The following is a 20,045-nucleotide window of genomic DNA, read 5'->3' as shown; positions in this document are numbered from 1 at the left end:
GCTTTCTGGGAAATATAGTCCAGCCTTTATCCCCCTGCCCCCAGGACACCAGGGGACATGTAGTCCTTATTCCCCACGGGAATGCATCAAGAGTTTTGGCCATCAGTTCATCTTCTGTAGCTCTTTTCCCACCTTCTGTCCCAGAACCCCATGGGAAATGCAGACATGCCTCCTTAGAACAACAAAGCAGTCCTGACCTTTGGGGGTTGGGAGAAGAGACCAGAAGGTTAGTGCTTGGGTGGGTGAGTTGGAGGGTTGCATTTGGGGCCCAGAAATAGATGTGGAGGTATCTTAGGGTGGAAACCCTGATGGAACTGTTTCTAGGGGCCTCAAATGCCTGGGTCCTGAAAAAAAAAAAAAAAAAACTCAAAAAACTTGTGGCTGTTGAGTTGAATCTGACTCACAGCGATTCCATGTGTGTCAGTACTCCACAGGATTTTCAATGGCTGATTTTTTGGACGTAGATCGCCAGGCCTTTCTTGCAAGGTGGCTCTGGGTGGACTCGAACCACCAACCTTTTGATTAGTACACAAGCACTTAACTGTTTGCACCACCTAGGGACTCCCGGGTTCTACAACATGACCTCTATTGCCATGAGTCTGTGGAAAGGTGCCCCCCTCCCACCATTCATCCTCCCAAAGAGAGACACAATGGAGAACAGCAGACCTGGCCTTGTTCATTGGTACAAAAATCTTTATTTATGAAGTATAAAATATTAAATAATAAAAATATTAATTCATAATAACAATAGCGGTAACTATGAATAATAACGAGTTCTCCCACTGGCCCGCAGCCTTTCTCCAGCTTTCCTCCTCTGGTTTTCATGACAACTCTGTGAGGTAGGCATTTTGATGGCTGGGAAAACTGAGGCCCAGAAAGGACAGAACACTGGCCTGAGGTCACACAGCAAGTCTGCAAGGCTAGGAGCTGAGGAAAGGGCAAAGGGGTCCACTGGATCCAGCCAGGGTATGGGTGCTTCTGGGTTCAGGTCCAGAGGAGAGTGCCTCCCCATAGTCTTGCTGTCATAAGCAGGGTGATGGTGAGACTGAGGTGGGTGGTGCCAGGTCGGGGGGCACCCCCTATGCGGGATTGGGTGTCCCGGGCTGGGTGGTTACAGCCATTTCCAGAACAGCACGAGACATTGACATGGGTCAGGCTGAAGGTTTCGGCCATGTGGAGGCCTTGGCACCATGAGGGGGCAGCACAGCCTCTCACTGTGTAGCTTGGGGCCCCCAGCCCTGAGGAAAGAGAAGACTGTGTGAGAGACTCAGCCTTTCCCTGCCTTTCAGGGAGTCTCCTGAATCTCTCAGAGACTCCCAGTTCTAGTGCCTAGGCTGGAACTCTCACTGGGTGACATACCACCTTGTGATGGGAGACTTCTCCACTGCCCCTGGAGAAAGCAGTGGTTCTCTAAGTGTGGTCCAAAACAATGCTAAGACATTATGTACCTTTTTCACTCTCATCCTCTCACAAGTGGAGTTTTCCAGAAACTACAGGACATGTGATATTGCCAAGACATAAATGCAGAAACACATAGGAGGATCCAGCTGCCTTCTATTAAAGCCAGACGTTAAAGAAATTTGCAAAACGGTAAAATAATGCCTCTCTCCTCATTAAATTTTTTAGTTTCATAAAACATAGTCATATAAAAAAATATGTTGTTTATGTTAACAGGTAATGGACTTGTTATTCTGAAATGAATTAATAAATAAGTCATTTAATATTTTCTCAGCTTTAATTTCTAATAGTTAGATAGATATAACCCACATAAACAATGGTTTTTAAGAGTGTAAAGGAGTTTTGAGACCACTGGAGTAGGAAAGAAAATTTTCCCAGGACCTCACAGGATGAAAGCCCATGACATCCACAGGAAGTCTCACCCACCTACAGGAAATCCCACTCCCCAAGAATGGCAGAATGTCCATTTCCTAATGGATAATTCCTAATTCCTTACAACAATTTCTACCCTCCTGAGGGAAGTCCCACCTTTTCTACAGGAAAAAAAAAAAACAAAAACCCATTGCTATCAAGTCAATTCCAACTCATAGCTACCCTATAGGACAGGGTAGAACTGCCCCACAGAGTTTCCAAGGAGCGCCCAGTGGATTCAAACTGCCAGCCTTTTGGTTAGCACTTAACCATTACACCACCAGCATTTCCTTCCACTGGAAGATCCACCTCAATTAAGCCCAGTTGAACTGGAAGTCAATCTCTTGCAGCATACCACCCCCCTTCCAATAAGTATTCCCAGGGGCCTCCAAATGGTATTACCATTAGAACCCGTGGCTTCCAGGCATTGAGTCATGGGGCCTCGGCAGGAGATGAGGGAAATCTTGTCTGAGGAACATTCTTCGGTGCTGCTCCCCTCGCAGCTATAACACTGGAAGTCATTCAGTGGCAAGTTTTCAAGCTCCAGGACTTAGGAGAAGGCAAGAGACACAGAGACAAGGAATGAGCATGGCAGGCCCCCTCCTTCCTGTCACTGCTTTTAGGTAATGCAAGTACTCCTCAGGACTTCCAATTCTGAGCCTGCGATGTCACGGAGCCACCTTGTGGTCAGGCATTGGAATGGCAATTTCTTTTGGGGAGTTCTCTAGGACTTGTGAGAGAAATCCCAGCATCTCTCAACTCCCCACGATCCCACTATCAGGCCAGAGAAAATGCCAGCACTGGGTGTACAACCGTGTAGAATGAAACAGTCCCTGCCTTCACAGAGCTTACAGTTTGGAGCTGCTTTGTCAAACACGGTAGCCACTAGCCACAAAGTCACATGTGATGGTTTAAATTTAAACTTTTTCCTGTTGTTAGTCATCGTCATTGAGTCGGCTATGACTCCTGGTGACCCCATGTACAACAGAACAAAAGGCTGCCTGGTCCTGTGTCATCTTAACAGTTGTTGGCACGTCTGAGTCCATTGTTTCGGACAACCTAGGGGGTTCATCTTCCAGAACTATATAGGACAATGTTCTGTTGTGGTCCATAGAGTTTTCATTGGCTAATTTTTGTAACTAGATAGCCAGGCCTTTCTTCCTAGTCTTAGTCTGAAAGCTCCACTGGAACCTGTCCATCATGGGTGACCTCGCTGTTATTTGAGATGCCAGTGGCATAGCTTCCGGAATCACAGCAACACAAAAGCCACCACAGTATGACAAACTGAGAAATGGGTGGTAGAAATGTAAACTAATGAACATTAAATAAAATTTAAAATTCAGTTCACATTTCAGGTACTGAATAGCTACTTGTGACTAATAGGTTTCATATTGGACAGTGCAAATTTAGAACATTTGCACCACTGCACAAAGTTCTGTTGGACAGTGCTGGTTTAGTGAGATAGAATAACATGAAAACTCTAGATTATGTTGGAGGGGAGGGACAGGGAAGGTTTCCCTGACGATGATACATTAAAGCTGAGATCTAACAGATGAGAAGTAGCCAGACAGGCAAACTCTTGGGGGAGAGGTATTCCAGGTGGAGGATATTGCGTGTGCAAAGGCCATGAGGTAGGATGAAGTCCGACAGTTGTTGAAACTAAACGAAGATCACGAGGCAGACAGGTACCATTACAAAGTCCATAGGAAGGCTTTTGCGTTTTATTCTAAGAGCAAGGGGGAAGTCATTGAGGTGCTTAAGGCAGGCGAGTGACATGCTCTGATTTATCTATTTTTTAAAAAAATCACTCTTGCTGCTCGGTTGAGCATCAGCCCTAGAATGGCAGGAGTGGAAGCAGAGAAGCCAGCAAAGAGAGCACTGCAACAGTCTAGGGAGAGGTGATGGTGGCTTGGACCAGGGTGGTGGCAGTGGACGTAGGGAGCAGGGGAAGAATTCGAGAGAGATGGAGCAGGCAGAAAGCAGAGAAGTGTTGATAAACCAAAAAAAACAGTTGCCATTGAGTCGATTCCTACTGATGGTGACCCCATGTGTGTCAGAGCAGAAATGTGCTCCACAGGGTTTTCAATGGCCGATTTTTTAGAAGTAGATGACCAGGCCTTTCTTCCAGGGTGCCTCTGGGTAGACTTGAACCACCAACCTTTTGGTTAGCAGCTCAGTGCTTAACCTTTTGTGCCACCCTGGGACTCCAAAGGATCGATAACCAGTTAACTTGTTGCCGTCAAGTCGATTCCGACTCATAATGACCTTATAAGACAGAGTATGAGGAAACACTGCCTCACAGGGCTTCCAAGGGAGCGGCTGGTGGATTCGAACTGCCGACCTTTTGGTTAGCAGCTGTAGCTCTTAAGCACTGCGCCACTAGGGCTCCAAAGGATTGATAGTCTCATTGAATTCCTTAAAGTCTCTCTTTGAGGAAGGACTCAATGTGCCCATTTTTCAGAGGAGGAAACAGAGACCCAGAGAGGAGAAGTTCTTTGCCTGAGAGTGATTGTGCTGAGGTCTGCCTGAGTGCACCTCCTTGCTGCCATCCCAGGCCTCACGTTGGGTCCCTGTTCCTTACCTGGGCCCCCATTGCAATTGGTGGTGTTGCAGCACCGCAGGAAGTGGAAGGTGTGGTTGTTGTGGAAGCCAGTGGGGCCTGGGCAGCCAGGGAGGTAGCCACAGCCACGTGAGTGGCGCTCATCCTCTGGACTTGCTGTAGGGGGCAGAGGAGAGAGGTCACGTCATCTGTGAGGAACTAAGACTGGATTTATCCACCGCGGTATTTTTTTTAGTAGTCATTATTCATCTATTCTCTGCTTAGGGAAGCCATACATCTAGCCGAAAGACTATATTTTCCAGCTTCCCTTGCGCTGGATAGGTCTTATAACTAAGTTCTACCCAATAGGATGTAAGCAGGAGTGCTTTAAGGAGACCCCCTACTACAAAGCTGTGCCCCTTTTGCCCCGTCTTTTCCCTTCCTTCTTCCTGGAACTTGGACATGAGGTCTGGGGCTCAAGCAGCCATACTGGACCATGATCTGTTCCTGTTGAGTCAATTCTGATTCACAGAGACAGTACAGGGCAGAGTAGAAATGCCTGTCGTGGATTGAATTGTGTCGCCCCAAAATATGTGTCAGCTTGTGTAGGCCATGATTCCTAGTATTGTGTGATTGTCCACCATTCTTTCATCTGATGTGATTTTCCTGTGTGTTGTAAATCCTACCTCTATGATGTTAATGAGGCAGGTTTAGAGACAGTTATGTTAATGAGACAGGACTCAATCTACAGAATTAGGTTGTGTCTTAAGCCAGTCTCTTAGGAGATATAAAAGAGAGAAGCAAGCAGAAACACAGGGGGATCTCATGCCACCAAGAAAGAAGAACTGAGACCATAGCACATCCTTTGGCCCTTAGGTCCCTGAACTGAGAAGCTCCTTGACCGGGGGAAGACTGATGACAAGGATTTCCCCCAGAGCCCACAGAGAGAGAAAGCCTTCCCTTGGAGCTGGCACCCTGAGTTCAGACTTCTAGCCTCTTTGACTGTGAGAGAATAAATTTCTTTGTTAAAGCCATCCACTTGTGGTATTTCTGTTATAGCAGCAGTAGATGACTAAGACACTGCCCTGTAGGGTTTCCAAGGAGGGGTTGGTGGATTCAAACTGCTGACCTTTTGGTCAGCAGCCAAACACTTAACCACTGCGCCACCAGGGCCCCATATTGGATCATAAGGCGATCCTAAGAATGGAAGACATTTGGGTTCCTGGTGACTGTGGAGCTATCCTAGCAGTCCTGGGCTTTTTACCTCTGGATTTTTTGTGTATGAAAGAACTTTCTACCTTGTTTCAATCACTTAAACCTTGTTTAAATCAGCTATTTTGGGGGTTGTTAAATGTAGCCTTGGGAAGGAGCAAAGCAGGCGAGAGGAGTTGCTGGTGGATTGGAGCTCACATTCCAGGCCCCGGTGGGTCACCACCTCCAGGCACTGTTCTCCAGGGTTACGGCATTGCAGGCTCTGGTGCCGGCCCCTCTCACAGCTCCTGTCTGATGAGGCACAGGAAGCACATTCGAGATACCGGCTTCGGGGGAAGATGGGAGTCCGCCCTGGTTGGAGAGAAGCAGGAGGGTGAGGCTCCATGTGGAGAGTCCTGGAGATCTGGCTCCCTCAAGGACTTATCTCAGCATCAATTCTTCCTTATCTCAGCCTCCAGGAATCAGCAAGCCCTGTCCAGTCTGCCTCCCAAATTTTTCTGGAATCTATCCCCTCCTTTCCAGCCCCCTGGCCACTTCTAGCTCAGAACTTCTCTCTGTTTCCAGTTTTCCCCCTGCCCTCCAATGCAGCCCCACATGGCCCTAGGATATTTCTTTTTTTGTAAATTTTTTTTTTACTGAACTTTGGGTGAAAGTTTACAACTCAAGTTAATCTCTCATACAAAATTTTATACACATATTGTCATGTGACACTAGCTGCAATCCCTACAATGTGACAGCACACTCCCCCTTTCCACCCTAGGTTTCCAGTGTCCCTCCAACCAGCTCCTGTCCTTTCCTGCCTTCTCATCCTGCCTCTGGACAGGGGCTGCCCATTTGGTCTTGTGTATCTACTTGAACTAAGAAGCACACTTTTCATGAGTATTATTTTATGTTTTATAGTCCAATCTAATCTTTGCCTGAAGAGTGTTCTTTGGGAATGATTTTAGTTCCGGGTTATCAGAGCGTCTGGGGGCCATGGCTTCAGGGGTCCCTCCAGTCTCAGTCAGACCATTAAGTCTGGTCTTTTTACATGAATTTGAGTTTGTTCCACACTTTTCTGCTCTGTCAGGGACTCTCTGTTGTGTTCCCTGTCAGGGCGGTCATTGGTGGTAGCCCTAAAAGGATATTTCTAACACCCAGATCTGACCCTGTCTTTGCTCTGCTCATGGCTCCCTATTGCCTTCAGAAGACAATCCAAGCATTCAAGGTCTATCAAAGACTGGGTCCTGGCCACCTGTCCTCATCTCTTACCACTATCCCTTTAGACTCTTTTTTCCACACTGACTCCCTACCAAAAAACCAAACTCATGGCTGTTGAGTTGATTCTGACTTATGGCGACCCCATATGTTACAGAGTAGAACTTCTCCACAGGGTTTTCTTGGCTGTAATCTTTACGGGTTGTCAGGACTTTCTTTCACGGCACCATTGGGTAGGTTCAAACCACCAACCTTTAGGTGAGTAGTCGAGCACCAACTTTGCACCATTCAGGGATCCTTGACTTCCCACAGTCCCTGAATATACATGCTGATTTGTATCCAGACCTTTGCATTTATTGTTACCTTTGCTTAGAACACCTTTCTCTTGCTTTCTCTAATTTCTACTAATTCTTCAGGCATCATTTTTAATTTTACCTCCTCCATGAAGCCCTCCCTGACCTCCTGGCCTGGATCAGGCATCTCCTTTGGGCTCCCACAGCCCCTTGGACTCCCCCATCCCAGCTCTGCCCACTCTGGGTCTTCACTGTCTGCTGACAGATCTCTTTTCTCCCACTGGACTGTGAGCCCTGTGAGGGTACAACTAGGGCTGTCTCAGTTACCACTGTGTCCCAGCACCACACAGCACAGAGAAGATATGCACCACACAGCACCAGAGAAGATACGCAATAGATGCTTGTTGAATGAATGTTCAAAATGTTCAAAACCCTTCTATTGCCCCTGTGGTAGCCAGCCTCCAAGATGGCCCGCAATAATCCCTGCCTTCTGGTATCCATGCCCTTGCGTAGCCTCTTCCCATAAAGGATAGGGCTGACCTGTGTAACCCATAGGATACTGCAGAAATGACGGTATGACTGCTCTGGCCAGATCATAAAAAACATTGCAACTTCTGCCCGGCTTGCTTGTGGATCACTTACTCTGGGGGAAGCCAGTCGCCATGTTGTAAAGACACTCAAACAGCCCAATGGTGAGGTCTACATGGTGAGGAACTGATGCCTTCGCCCACCCATGGGAGCGAAGCGACTTTGGGAGCCTTCAGGTAAGTGAAGCTTTGGCTGACATTTTGGCTGCAACCTTACGAAAGATCCTGAGCCAAAACCACCTAGCTACGCCACTCACAGATTCCTGACCTTTAGAAACGGTGTGAAATAATAATTGTTTATTTTTTTGTTTTAAGTTTTAGGGCAGTCTCTAACACAGCAATAGATAACTAACACACTACTTAGTTGCCTCGGGGATCAAACCCTCACTTTGTTGATCTTTGATAACTTTGTCTCTCAGTGGATCAGTTACTTTTCCCTGTAAACACTCTTCCTCTGCTCATGCCTTTGCTCACACTATTTTCCATGCCTGGCTTGCCCTCCCCTTCCTGACTCCAGATACACAAGTTGAGTTTGAGCCAAGTCTTATACAAGTGAGAGGGCTGCCTCAGCCAAGGTTCTCAACTGGTAAGCCAGGAGCCATAATTAGGTGAATCATTTCCATCCAAAGCTTAATTCTCCCTTCGAAGAAAACTACAAGGCCAATACCCATGTCTTCTCACGTGAGCTTCCTTGAAAACGAAAACATGAATTGCGAACACTGCCAAAGCAGCAAACTCACATGACTTATGGGTCTCCTTTGTGAACTCTTCTTCTTACGTCACTCTTCTAAATGCAAGTGATCCTTAGGGTTCTGCCTTAGCCCCTTAGCCCCTTTTTATTTCTCATGATATACACTTTCTCCCTTAAGGATGTTATCCTTTGACATGGCTTCATTTCCGCCAGTATGCTGGTCACTCGCAAATCTCGCTTCAGTCCAGATTCCCTCTGAACTTCAGACCTGTACATCTAACTGCCTCCTGGATGCTCCCTGGCTATCTCTCAAACACCTGAACATCTACATGCCCCAAACTACAATCTCCATCTTCTCCTCAGACCTGCTCCTTCTCCTGAATCCCACATCTCTCAGGTGGCCCCATTTAGTCCCCCAGGGTAGAAACTTGGCAATCCCCCTTTGATCCTCCACATCTATGCAACAAGCTGGCTACTTCTACTGACCTGTCTCTTGTTCTTTAATCCTTTTCTTCTGCTGCTTATAATCTGCTATTAAGCTTGTCTATTGAGTTCTTAATTTCAACCACTGTTTTATGTTTTCTGTTTGACTCTTTTAAAAAACAGATTCCAGATCTGTGGTATAATTTATCCTTTCCTCTATATTCTTGAACATATTGATCATAGCCATTTTAAAGTTCTGTTTGATTACTCCAATATCTGAATCACTACAGGTCTCTTTCTGTTATTTGGCTTTTCTCTTGGTTTCCAGTCAACTGGTTCTTTATATTTTCTTCAGCATACCTTGTAAATTTTGGTTAGATGCCAAACACTATAGGTTAAAACTTTTAAAAGGCTCTAAATGATGTTATCTTCTCTATAGTGGGTTAAGTTTTCTTCTTATCAAGGGTTGGCTATAGGCTTTTTTAAGTAGCCCTGGTGGTGCAATGGTTAGGCACTTGGCTGCTAACTGAAAGGTTGGTGGTTCGAACCCACTCAATGGCTTTGTGGGAGAAAAACCTAGAATATTACAACCTAGAAAATCCTATAGGGCAGTTCTACTCCATCACACGGGGCTGTTATGAGTCAAAATTGACTTGATGGGGCACAACAGCATAGGCTTTTTTAGGATTGATCTGTTCAATTTCACACTTAATCCTAGGATGTGCTCTCAGAGGAAAGCCTGAGGCGGTTACCGAGGCCTCTCCAAGTTGGCAACCTATATTCCTAGCATCACGAATCTGCTGAAATCCTCACTCAGTTCTGTAGCTCTCTAGCTACTGTTTTCTGCTGGGTTTCTTGGAGTCTCATTCTACGCACGTACAACTTGCCAATCACTTGAGGGAAATTCGTAGGAAGGTTTGGGGGTTTCCATCCATTTGTGGGTCCCATCCATTCTAGAATTTTACCTTTCTATTTCCAGATACTCTGGCAGCCCCAAACTCCAGTTTCTACCTAGTCCAGTGTCTGTCTTTCTGTTTGGGCTCTATTTCCCTCCCACTGCACTGGATTGGAACATGCACTTGGGGGGGAAAGCCATGTTGACTTTGGAACTCAATTTCTGTGCTCCCCTAATTTAAAAGATTGTGATGCCTCATGTTCCTGCCTGCATCCGCTGCTCTCCAGTAACTTCAAATGGTTGTTTATAATTTGTACATTTATAATTACAGTTTTAATAGTTGTCACTGGCAGGAGGGTTAGTCTGATACAAGTGACTCCATCATGACTATAACTAGACGTCAACCCACATACCTAATCCATCACTAAGGCTTGCTCATCTATCTGCTAAGCAGCTCTTAAATCTATCCACCCCTTTTCCATCTGCATGGCTGACACTCTAGTCCAGCCACCTTCTACTTTATCTGGACAACTGCACCCACCTGCAAACTGGTCTCCCCTCACCCACTCTTGCTTGCCTCTAATCCATCTTTTACCCTGAGGTCAGAATTTTTTTTTTTTTTAAATACAGATCTGATTGTGATACTCCGCTGCTCAAAACCTTTCCATGATCACCTTCCTATTGTCCCCAAGAGGATGTCTGTATTCCTCACCACAGCCTAGAAGGCCCTGTGTGATATGACTCAGTTTCACCAGCTTGTCTGTCTCCGTTTTTTCCTTCCTCCAGCCAGACTACTTTCACTCACCCCTGGGCCTTTGTATCTCTTGCTCCTGTGTCTATAAAACCTCTTTCCATTGTCTTTTTGACAGTCTGACTCCTACTCATCCCTCAAAATCTGTCTTCTCTGGGGTCCCATAGTCTCTACATCATACCAGCCTTAACAATTCTGGCCCGTGCTGCCCTATCTCAGCTCTGACTCGTCTGGTGTCTGCTTCCCCCATCATGGTCCTAACCACTTTGGACTTTGCTTTTGCCATCTCAGTCCTGACCCCTTTGCCTGCACCTCCCCATCCCCTTGGCCCCTCTGCCTGTGCTTCTGCTCCCATTTTGGCCCAGACCGATCTGGGCAGTCACTGTCTGGTGATGGGTCTATTGCCTCCCCATACACACTGGACTATGAGCCCCAAGAAGGCAGGGTCTGAGGCTGTCTTGGTCACTGCTGTGTTCCTGGTGTCACGTAAGTTACAGGGTAGAGTGAAACCATCTGTTCAAGTAGCCAGAATCAGGGTAAGATGATAGTAGAAATGGGGCAGCTTAGCTTAACTAGTAAAGATTGTCTGCCTTAAGTCTTGTGCTCTTTTAAGATCTATCTACATGTGATCAAAGTGACAACAGCAACTCCAGCGACTTTGTGTTAATGGGGGAAGAACAACTTAGAGAAGGAGGGTGAGAATGGCTGCCCAACTCGGATAATGTAATCACTGTCACTGAATAGTGCCTGTAGAAACTTGAATTGGTGTATGTTTTTGCTGTGTATATTCTCGACAACAACAACAAAAAAGAACATAAATTTTTAAAATAAATAATAAGAGATGGGGCTTTTTCATCAGTTGTTAAATTGCAGAATTGATGGCCGCTGCCCTAAGCTCCCTGGTGGACCCTGACCATTTGCAACTCTTCCTGGAGATCCCTCATGTCTCCATGTTCTGTTAGCTAAAGGGTTAACACCAGGCCCAGCAGGGGGCCTCCAGGAGTCCTTCCTGATTGGCCAGTGCCTGATTGGTCAGGAGGCATTGACCAATGCTGTTAAATATTTTGAATATCATCTTTGATTAGAAGCATTACTTAGAAAAAAATTACTTCTTTCTTTCAGCACTTTTAGCAGAGAGGAAGCTGGCATCCTCTGTCTTGTACTTCTGTGAAAATAAACATCTGATCCAATCTCCATCAGCAGATTAAACTCTGGGGTCAGGATGGATGAAATCAGGCAGAATTAGCATGAATTAAAAGCAGGAAAACATCAGTTCAAACGCTGGTCTGGCTCACTGACATCACCGTGGCCAGATCGGCCTCAACTGAGTTCCTTCCTCGCCAGAGCCAGAAGGAGAAATCTCTGCTTGGCCATTCAACACGGGTCCATTCTTGGCCCACGCTTCCTCTTGGGTGGGAATGTGACCCTCTCGAAGTCTTTCCTAGAGTCCCTGGGTGACGCAAATAGTTAAGCACTCGACTACGAGCCAAATGGTTGGAAGATGGGCCTGGTGATCTGCTTCCAAAAGGTCACAGCCTTGAAAACCCTACGGAGCAGCTCTACTCTGCACACATGAAGTCTCCATGAGTTGGAATCAGCTAGATGGCAACTAACAACAACTATCAACAACTAACACAACAACAGAAGTCTTTTCTTAAATCGACTGCAGCCTAAACCCATGAAACTCTACAAAACGGTTTATGGAAGTTTTTTCACATCTTTTTTTAAATTGTGGTAAAACTATACATAAAACATTTGACGAGCCAACCATTTTTACATGTGTAATTCAGTAACGTTGATTACAATCTTCATGTTGTACAACATTGTCACTACCCTTTTCTGACTTACTCCACCACCATAAACATAAACTCCGTGCTCCCTAAGCAATAACTGCCCCTTCCCCCCTCGCCCCGATAACCAATCATAAGCTTTGCATTTTATATATCTGCCTTTTTAATATAAGCGAGGTCATATGGTATTTGTCCTTTTGTCTTTACATCTATTTTCACTGCTCAAGCCACGGACCATCTATTTATCCCAGCAGCTTTCCCAGTTCACCTCAGCCCACCTGATGCTCTCCTCTTCTGACTGCCATTAAGAACTGTGAGTCTCAGCTTTGGTCTTGGCCACTCAGCATCTATTGCCTGGACCATCTCCTGTCCCCATGGAAAAGTTAGATGGCAAAACATCAGTGAGACACCTCCTCTACCTCGTGAGCGGGTATGTGTGTGTGAGTGTTGAATGGCAGCTGTTGCATCTTAAATATAAATCCCAAAACCAAACCCATTGCCATTGAGTTGAATCTGACTTATAATGACCCTGTAGGACAGAGTAGAACTGCCCTACAGGGTTTCCAAGGCTGTAAATTTTTACAGAAGCAGACTACTACATCTTTCTCTCTCACAGTGGCTGGTGGGTTCGAACCACCCTTTTGGTTAGCAGCCAAGCACTTTAAACACTGTGCCATCAGTGCTCCTTCATCTTATAGATAACAACCAAAAATATAAACATGTGCAGGACGGGGATAGGGTTGGGAACGGGATTGAGGTTGGGGAAGAGTACATAGCTGGGGGTGGGAGTGGGGCCGTTTGAGATGAGGATGGGTTGAATTGTGGATGGGGTTAGGGATGTCTTTGGAAAAGGATGAGTTTCAGCCAGAGTCAGTGTTGGGGTAAAATGAAGCTGGGGATGGGTTTGGAGATGAGATTGGGTTGGGGATAGGGTGGAGAATGAGTTGGAGATGAGATTGGGTTGTAGTTGGGGAGGAGGATAGAGTTGGAGGCAAGATTGGGTTAGGCACAGGAACAGAGTTGGGGATAGGTTTGAGAACAAGTTAGAAATGAGATTGGGTTGGGGTTGGGGATGGGGATAGAGGTGGGAATGAGTTGGGGATAGGCCTGAGCTAGAGATGGGTTTGGGCATGTGTCTGAGATAAGAATAGGTTTGAGTTGGGGTAAGGCAGAGAGTGGGGTAGAACTGGGATAGAATTGGGATGACAAAGCGGTTGAGTTAGGGTTGGGATGGTTTGGGGTTGCGGATGGTGACGGTTTCCTTACTCACCAGGCTTGGGCTGGTTGCACAGATCTGATTCACACACAGCCTCTGTAAGGGTGATGATCTGTGAACCTGTTCGGTAGCTCATGGTTCTGTTGGTCTTATTTGGGTGGGCACATCCTCTCTCCACCTTCTCCAGCTCTTCACCTTCTGTGAGGAATATGTCTTTGTCACCTCAAAGCCTCTCCTGGGTCCAATCAGCTTCTGACACTTCCAGGGCTAATTCCTGTCAGGCCTCTCTTGTTTGGGTACAACTCTGTCTTTTCCAGAGTTATCCACCACCCCAACCTCAACACACGGGAAGCCTATACCCTCTCAGTGACAACAGTGTCACTGGGACCTTCTGGATCCATCTACGCTCCTAGCTTAGTGATCTCAGCAGGGAGATGCCTCTAATAGGAATTTTTAAAGAGAAATACATCAAACTAACCAAAAAGTATAGGAGAATGATATAATAAATACGTATTTATCTCCTAATTTTGTAATATATTAGCATTTTGCTATGTTTCTTTCAGATAATTTTTTAAAAGAAGTAAAATATTACAGATACAGTTAAAGCCCCCTGTACATCCCTCCTTTCATGCCCTGTTCAAAGGCAACCACTGGTGAAATTTTTATTCTATGTATCCATAACAATATAAGCTATGGTTTTACATGTTTTCAACTTTATGTAAAAAGGTATCATATTTTGTAACATATTTTTCTTTCTCTCAACCATATTCTTGAAATGTATTCATGCTGATATATACAGAACTCTCCCTCCTTCACTTAAATTACCACATAAACAAAAAACCAAACCCGTTGCTGTATGAATCAATTCCAACTCATGACAACCCCAAATGTTACAGAGTAGAATTGCTCCAAAGGGTTTTCTTGGCTGTAATCTTATGGAAGCAGATTGCCAGGCCTTTCTTCCATATATGCCGCTGGGTGGGTTTGAACCACCAACCTCTGGTTAGTAGTTGTCATGGATTGAATTATGTCCCCCCCAAAATGTGTGTATCAGTGGGACTGGGCATGATTCTCGGTGTTGTGTGATTTTCCCATATGTTGTAAATCCTGCCTCTATGATGTTAATGAGGGAGGATGGGCGGCAGTTGCATTAGTGAGGCAGGACCCAACCTACAGAATTGGATTGTGTCTTGAGGCAATCTCCTGAGATATTAAAGATAGAACCAAGCAGAGAGACAGGGGGACCTCATACCAACATGAAAGCAGCACCAGAAGCAGAGCGCGTCCTTTGGACCCGGGGCCCCTGCACCAGGGGAAGATTGAAGACAAGGAGGGACCTTCCTCCAGAGCCAACAGAGAGAGAAAGCCTACCCCTGGAGATGACGCCCTGAATTTGGACTTTTAACCTACTTTACTGTGAGGAAATACATTTCTGTTTGTTAAAGCCAACCACTTCCGGTGTTTCTGTTATGGCAGCACTAGATGACTAAGACATTAGTCAAGCACAAACATTTTGTGCCACCCAGGAACCTTCGACCACTGCATAGCATTCTACTCTGTGATTATACTACTCTATTCGTCTTTTATTGTGGGTGAGTCAACTTACGTTGTTTTCAAGTTTCCCAACATTCCCAAGCATCTTGCTAAGAACATCCCTATACATGTGTCCCTGAGCACATGTGGCCAAGGTTCTTTGGAGTTTCTGTATTCCTAGAAGTTGAGCTGCTAGCTGAAGGGTGTGCTTATTTTCATCTGTACTGGCTACTGTCAAATTGCTTTGTGCGGTGGATGCACTAATTTACCCCCCTACCAGTGGGGTTGGTGCTAGGCATTCTCACCAACCCAGGTGTTGTCAGATGGTTAAATGCTTTCCAATCTGGTGGGTGTTAAATGGGGTGCTTTTGTGGGCTTCATTTGGATTTCCCTGGTTACTGGTGAATGAGGTTTCATGGTCACTCGCGTCCCCGCTCGCGCTGGAGTGAGGGTTCTCACCTTCCCATATGCGCAGGACCGTGGTCCTGCAGAGGTCCAGGCCAAGGGGGCACTCGCCCACTTGGCAACGCCCGCTTGTCTCACACAGCATGCACCGAAGGCCCCAGGAGACTGCAGGTGAGGAAGAAGGAGGCGAGGCTGTTACATGCTCCGCGCCAGGATCCCCCTCTCGCCCCCAATACCAGTACCCAGTCTCCCAGCCTAGCCCATTCAGTTAGCTTCGTGCTTCGCGCTTCGGGTTCTGTCCTCCCCTCGATTCCAGCGCTGGGTTCCAGCCGCCCTTCTGTCTCTATCTAGCCCGATGTTCTGTGTCCGCCCACAAGCCCTCCCCTAAAATCATGCCCTCTCCCGTTTTCCCTTTAATTTTGTCCTAGCCGAGTCTTGCTGAATCCTATCCCCGCCCTTTCTGATGGTCTGGACCTTATAGCTCTGGTCCCATTTTGGTCCTTTCTCCCACCCGGCCAGCTCTCCTTGGGAACATTCTATGTTCACCCCACCCCATCTTTCAGTTCTACCCTGGACTCCTCCTGCCCTAATGTAACTATCCCCACCCACTAGAGCCCCAGGCTCTGTTGGCGGTGTTGGGCACCCTCTAGTCGATTTGGGCTCATAACGACAGCATATGACAGAGTTTTCTAGGCTGTAATCTCTGCGAGCAGATAGCCAGGTCTCTCTCCCACAGAGCCGCTGGGTGGATTAGCAGACAAGCGCTTAGGTACCCAAGTTCTAGCCCCACTCAACAGCCCCTCCCCAACGTTCTCTCCCCACCCACCAGTCCTTCCCGAAGTTCTAGGTCCGCCCTCCAGCTCCTCCCCGAGGTTCTAACCCCACCCATGGTCCTCCTCCAACGTTCTCTCCCCGCCCACCAAACCCGTAGCCACGTAGTGGATTCCGACTCAGCGACCCTATAGGACTAAGTAGAATTGCCCCATAGGGTTTCCAAGGAGCGACTGGTGGGTGTGAGCTGCCCATCTTTTGTTAGCAGCTCAGCTCTTAACCACTGTGCCACCAGGGCTCCTCAACGTTCTCTTCCTGACCACACACACACAAAAAAAACCCTTTGCCCTCAAGTCAATTCCGGCTCTTAGCTACCCTATAGGACAGAGTGGAGCTGCCTCATAGGGTTTCCGAGGAGGGGCTGGTGTATTTGAACTGCCGTCCTTTTGGTTAGCAGTCCTAGCTCCTAACAATCGCGCCACCAGGGCCCCCCCTCCACCACACCAGACTGTCCCAAAGTTCTAGCTCCGCCCCAGCTCCTCCCCGAGATTCTAACCCCGCCCACTACCTTCCACCAACTTCTAGTTTCGCCCTTAGCCCCGCCCCAACTCTAGCCCCGCCCACAAGCCTCCCGCACCCGAGCTGTCACCGGTTACTCATTTTCTGCCCCCCGCGGTCCCGAGAGCTTCCTGGGTTATTCATCTCCTACAGCCCCTCCCTCCTGCGCCCGCCTGCCCCACCTTGGCTCAGTGCCTTTTCAATTTCCTTCAGTTTCTCAACCCGTTCCTCCACATTTTCCGGGGGAAGCGGGTGAAAGGGTTACGTCGTTGAGCGGGTAGTGAAAGGGAAGGGTCCTCGAGGGACAAGGCCTGGGTCCCTACCCCCTGGTTCTGCTACGATCTGCCTGCCTCCCTCTAGACCGTCTGTAAAACGAGGTGCGGTCCTCTGTCTCTCCAGGGAGGGGATCCGACCGAGTGGAGAGCGCTGGGGGCTCCACTAAGTGGTCAGAGTCCCACTTATTCCAGGACTGGCTGTGTGACCTCGGACCAGTTACGTAACCTCTCTCTGTCTGTTTCCTCCTCTGTCAAACCGAATTTGAAACTGCAAGGAGCCTGACATAAAGACAGCGCTCGCTAAACAGTGGCTGTTGTTAAACGCCTTCGTTCAACGCTTTCCTGGGCACCTACTGTGTGCCAGGCACTATGTCGTGTGAGGCCGTATTATCTATCATCTGGATGGGGAGCTGGGGACTGAGTTCCCCTCCCCAATCCGTCAGACCCAGAGCTCTCCCCGCCCTCCCCGCCCGCCGCCCAGTATCAGACCCGGCTCCCTAGCGCGGGCGTCTTGGGCTCCCAGCCCTACCTGGGATGCAGGTGTGAGCCAGCAGCAGCAGCAGCGGCAGCAGCAGCGGCAGCAGCAGCGGACGACTCATGTCTGGCAGGCGGCTCCTGTAGACTGCCGCCCAGCGCCGCTTCTCTGTCTGGCTCCCGGGAGGTGAGAGTTTTGTGGCCCCGAGGGCTCCTCCCAAAGGTTTTGCGAAAGAGCGAGTCAGCCCCAGATGCGTGGGCGCCTCCTCCTCCATCCCTACATCCCCGCCCCCAGCACCGTGAAAACTTCTATTCCCGGGGCGCGGCCAGCCAGGGGCGGAGGGGACGGAATGGGGGGCTGGCTGTGCCCAGACTTGTGTGGCGGTGGTCACAGTCTAGCCCCGAGTGCCTGTACACGAATCCCAGTTCTGCCACTTCCTGAAGTAGGACCTCGGGCAGGAGACTTCACCCCTCACTTTCCTCAGCTATAAAACCAGGATAGAGCTTCCAGGTGGAAATTTGAATGCGGATTGTTAGATAATACTAGGATTTTTGTTAGTTTTGTTAGGCGGGATAATGGTATTGTGGGAAACTGTCCTTATCGTTTAGAGATCACCCGGAAATGCTGGGAAACAACATAATGTCTATAATTTATCTTAAAATACTAAAGCCAAAAAAAGAAAAAAAAATAGATATTGCTGTTGGGAAAACGGTTTTGTGGCTATGTGGGAAAATGTTCTTATTTTTAATAATGCCAGCTGAAGTATTTAGGGGCAAATGCCATTGATGTTTGTATTTACTTTAAAATACTGGGGGGAGGGGGGAATAAAGGCAAATGGTAAAGTATTAATATCAATTATATCAAGGTACCAGGCATATGGAGACTCCTCATGCTATTCTCTCTCTTCTCTGTTTTTGAAAGTGTTCATAATTAGTGAGAAAAAAGAAAGCAAAATAAAAATATAGTCTCAGTGTCTTAAGATGCTTCTGAAAACCAGATCAATTTAGTGTCGGTGAAATGCTGGAGCAATTGCCAGCCCACACAGAGGGCTCAATAGATTTCTTCAACAATTATTTACTGAGGACCTACTATGTCCTGGGAGCGCTGGTGGCACAGCGGTTAAGAGCTCCGCTGCTAACCGAAAGGAAACCCTATGGGGCAGTTCTGCTCTGTCCTATAGGGTCGCTATGAGTCAGAATTGACAGCAATGAGTTTACTGTATTCCAGGCACTGGTCCAGGAGCTGGGGACACAGCAGGGAACAAAGCAAAGTCCCTGCCTTTGTGGCACTGACAGCAGGGTGGGGAGCAGATATGTGTCACCTAACTTATCAATATCAGGCAGCAATACATAAAATGGAGAAAAACAAAGAGAGCTGAGGGTGTGAGTGAGGCATGTAGTATTTTGGGCTGGGTGATGGGGTGGGCTTTTCCGAGTAGGTGGCATTTAAGCAGAGACTGAATACAGCCATGAAGAAGGAAGAAGTTGGGCAGATTTGTACAGGAAGAAGTCCTGGGGGAGGGAGCAGCCAGTGCAAAGGCCCTGAGGTGGGAACACACCTGATGATGTCTGGGAACAGCAGAGAGGCCAGGGTGGCCAGAACAGAGTAGAGGAGGGAAGGAGTAGTAGGCCATGAATAAGTCATAACTACCACTCCTGATAAAGAGCTCTGGTGGAGCAGTGGTTAAGCGCCCACCTGCTAACTGTAAGGTTTTCGAATTCACCAGTGGCTCCTCAGGAGAAAGACATGGCAGTCTGCTTCCCTAATGATTACCCTTGGAAACCCTGTGGGGCAATTCTATTCTGTCATATAGGGTCACCACAAGTCAGAATCACCTCTGTGGCAATGGGTTTGGTTTGGTTTATTGGACCACTCCCAACACTACAGTAAAATGATTATACTATTGTTATTCTTATGAATTCTTTGAAGCCTTAAGCTAGCATATCTAAGATAAATCTCAAAGAAATTCTCTCTTCTAAGAGGCAGTGTAGCCTAGGGGTTAAGAGTGTGGGAGCTGGCATCAGACTTCATAGGTTTAAATGCCAGCCACTCACTAGCAACGGGGCCTCAGACAGGTGACTTAACCAGCCTGGGCCTCAAGTTCCTTATCTGGGAAATAGAGATAGCAAGTCAGTGGAGATGAAAAGAAGGTACCGAAGCTTTTGCCACAGTGCCTGGCACAGTGTACGTAAGTGCTCAGTAAAAGCGGTTAGTGTGGTTGTTTTACTCTGGACTCTGGTCCTGCATTTTCTTGCAACAGGAAGAGGGGTGGAAATGTGTCATTGAATCTGAGGTCAGCAGCTGTCATGCCGGTGACGCTAGAGTGGACTCCTCCCTGGTTGGGTCACTCTGCACCAACAGATGTCCTCTTAGGCTCAGTTACTCATCTGGAAAATGGGGCATCTCTGGCTTGACTCGAAGACCAAATGAGGTATTAATGTGTATGCAAAGGGGAAATAGAAAGTTGGAGATTTGGTCCAGGACAGCTTGAGACCCAGCTCAGCCACTTGCTCCTCTCGGGCCCTGGGCAGGTGGCTTCACTCCACTGATCCTTGGTTTTCCCAC

The 20,045-nt window shown here is 47.5% G+C and overlaps 1 protein-coding gene across 1 annotated transcript; it reads right to left on the bottom strand.

Annotated features, from left to right (window-relative positions):
- Positions 1 to 672: 672 nt before the first annotated feature.
- On the bottom strand, positions 673 to 17,673 carry PLAUR (plasminogen activator, urokinase receptor). Its single transcript, XM_049900121.1, has 7 exons — positions 17,535 to 17,673; positions 15,456 to 15,566; positions 13,518 to 13,661; positions 5,819 to 5,971; positions 4,451 to 4,585; positions 2,272 to 2,418; positions 673 to 1,238 (listed from the first exon to the last, which is right to left on the bottom strand). The coding sequence occupies exons 1-7, from the start codon at positions 17,602 to 17,604 to the stop codon at positions 985 to 987; spliced, it is 1,014 nt and encodes a 337-aa protein (XP_049756078.1). The 5' UTR covers positions 17,605 to 17,673; the 3' UTR covers positions 673 to 984.
- Positions 17,674 to 20,045: the final 2,372 nt, after the last annotated feature.

This window comes from Elephas maximus, chromosome 11, assembly GCF_024166365.1.
Source record: "Elephas maximus indicus isolate mEleMax1 chromosome 11, mEleMax1 primary haplotype, whole genome shotgun sequence".
In the NCBI taxonomy this organism is placed as follows: domain Eukaryota; kingdom Metazoa; phylum Chordata; class Mammalia; order Proboscidea; family Elephantidae; genus Elephas; species Elephas maximus.
This window is presented reverse-complemented; position numbering and strand designations above follow the sequence as displayed.